Below are 1,796 nucleotides of genomic sequence, written 5' to 3'. Positions count from 1 at the left end.
TAAATTAATTTCTACTGTAATTATTAACTAATGAGGTCTTTTCATTTTATTCTAAGCTTATAACATAGATTATTAAATATTATTTTGAACATACTTTTCCTAAAATATAATTTAACTTAAAGCATGTTCATTTTACATGTAGTCTGTATTAAGAAAAAAAATTGTTATTCGTATATATCCCATACTTAATTACTTAAATGTTAATATCACTTATTACTTATTATATATGTGGTTTTCTATATGTTAAAAGAAGCAAATATTGACTTCTTCCCGTCGACCAATTGCATGAGATTTATGTTGGCATGGTGATTACACGCACTTCCCACGGGCGGCCGGCGGTGGTCCTCTTTTATTTACATTAAAGAAGTCAACGTGTCCACTTTCTAATCCTATTATATAAACACCACCACCACCATCCATTTTCTTGCAACAAAAATGGCTTCAAAATCTCCTAAATTCATCCCCCTAATCATCCTCCTCCTCCTCAGCCTATCCACCGCCCCAATCTCCGCCAGCAAAAAAGGCGGCATCGCCATCTACTGGGGCCAAAATGGCAATGAAGGAACCCTAGCCCAAACATGTGCCACCGGAAAATTCCCTTACGTAAACCTAGCCTTTCTTAATGTATTCGGTAACGGGTCAACCCCAAGCCTTAACCTCGCCGGACACTGTGATCCGGCAAGTGGTGGATGTGTATCTTTAAGCAGCGACATCCGTAGTTGCCAAAAACAAGGTGTTAAGCTCATGTTAGCTATCGGTGGTGGCATCGGTAGATATTCACTATCTTCAAAGCTAGACGCCAAAAATGTTTCCTTGTACTTATGGAACACTTTCCTAGGTGGCAAATCACCATCTGTGTTTCGCCCACTTGGCGATGCTGCATTAGACGGCATTGATTTTGATATCGAACTAGGATCATCACAGTTTTACGATGATCTGGTTCGATATTTGAAATCTTACTGTGGAAAGGGTCAAAAAGTGTATATAACTGGGGCCCCACAGTGCCCATTTCCGGATAGGCTAATGGGGTCAGCTTTAAATACCGGACTTTTTGACTATGTATGGGTACAATTTTATAATAACCCTCCATGCCAGTATAATGGTAATATTACAAATTTGATCAACTCATGGAATGTTTGGTCAAAGTCGTCAAGTATAAAAAAATTGTTTTTAGGGCTACCCGCGGCAACACAAGCAGCCGGAAGTGGGTTTATTCCAGTGGAGGTGTTGAGGTCTCAAATCCTTCCTGTGATTAAGAAGTCCCCTAAGTATGGAGGAGTAATGTTTTGGTCAAAGTTTTGGGATGACCAAAGTGGATATAGCTCAGCAATTGTATCAAGTGTATAAGTAATTGGAATAACACTACTTTTGTATCAGAGGTATACTTGGAACAATAACACTACCTCTGTATACGTTTTTCAATCTCTTTTTTTAATTTCCTTAAGTTTCACAATGTTGGATAAATTAATATGTTTTTAGTTACTTATTAATTGTTCAAATATATTATTTCACAATGAACATGTAATATTGCTAATTTGCTATGCTATATGCAACCCCCACAGAGAATCTTCTGTTTGAATTACAAATTATTTACATCAAAAAACATTTGTCTGTAGTTATTACTTTGATTAAACTCATTAGGTATTCATGCATATCATGATATCAAACAACTATGTTTCTAATTACTGTGACAAAGTTTTAATACTTCTGTGATAGTAACATTTGTATGATTTTTTTTTTTGAATCGTAATTTATTTACATTAGAAAAGATATCATAGTCCATTTTACAATGATTT

General features: G+C 35.7%; 1 protein-coding gene across 1 annotated transcript; it reads left to right on the top strand.

Moving 5' to 3' along the window:
- Positions 1-426: 426 nt before the first annotated feature.
- LOC145140769 (hevamine-A-like) lies at positions 427-1,422 on the top strand. The gene has a single exon (XM_079074159.1). It carries the CDS (start codon positions 436-438, stop codon positions 1,345-1,347), a length of 912 nt encoding a protein of 303 aa, XP_078930285.1. The 5' UTR covers positions 427-435; the 3' UTR covers positions 1,348-1,422.
- The last annotated feature ends 374 nt before the right edge of the window (positions 1,423-1,796 follow it).

Source organism: Lactuca virosa, chromosome 9, assembly GCF_052849685.1.
Source record: "Lactuca virosa cultivar CGN04683 chromosome 9, Lactuca_virosa_CGN04683_v6, whole genome shotgun sequence".
Lineage (NCBI taxonomy): Eukaryota > Viridiplantae > Streptophyta > Magnoliopsida > Asterales > Asteraceae > Lactuca > Lactuca virosa.
The sequence above is the reverse complement of the archived record's forward strand: the minus strand, read 5'-3'. Positions and strand labels throughout refer to the sequence as shown.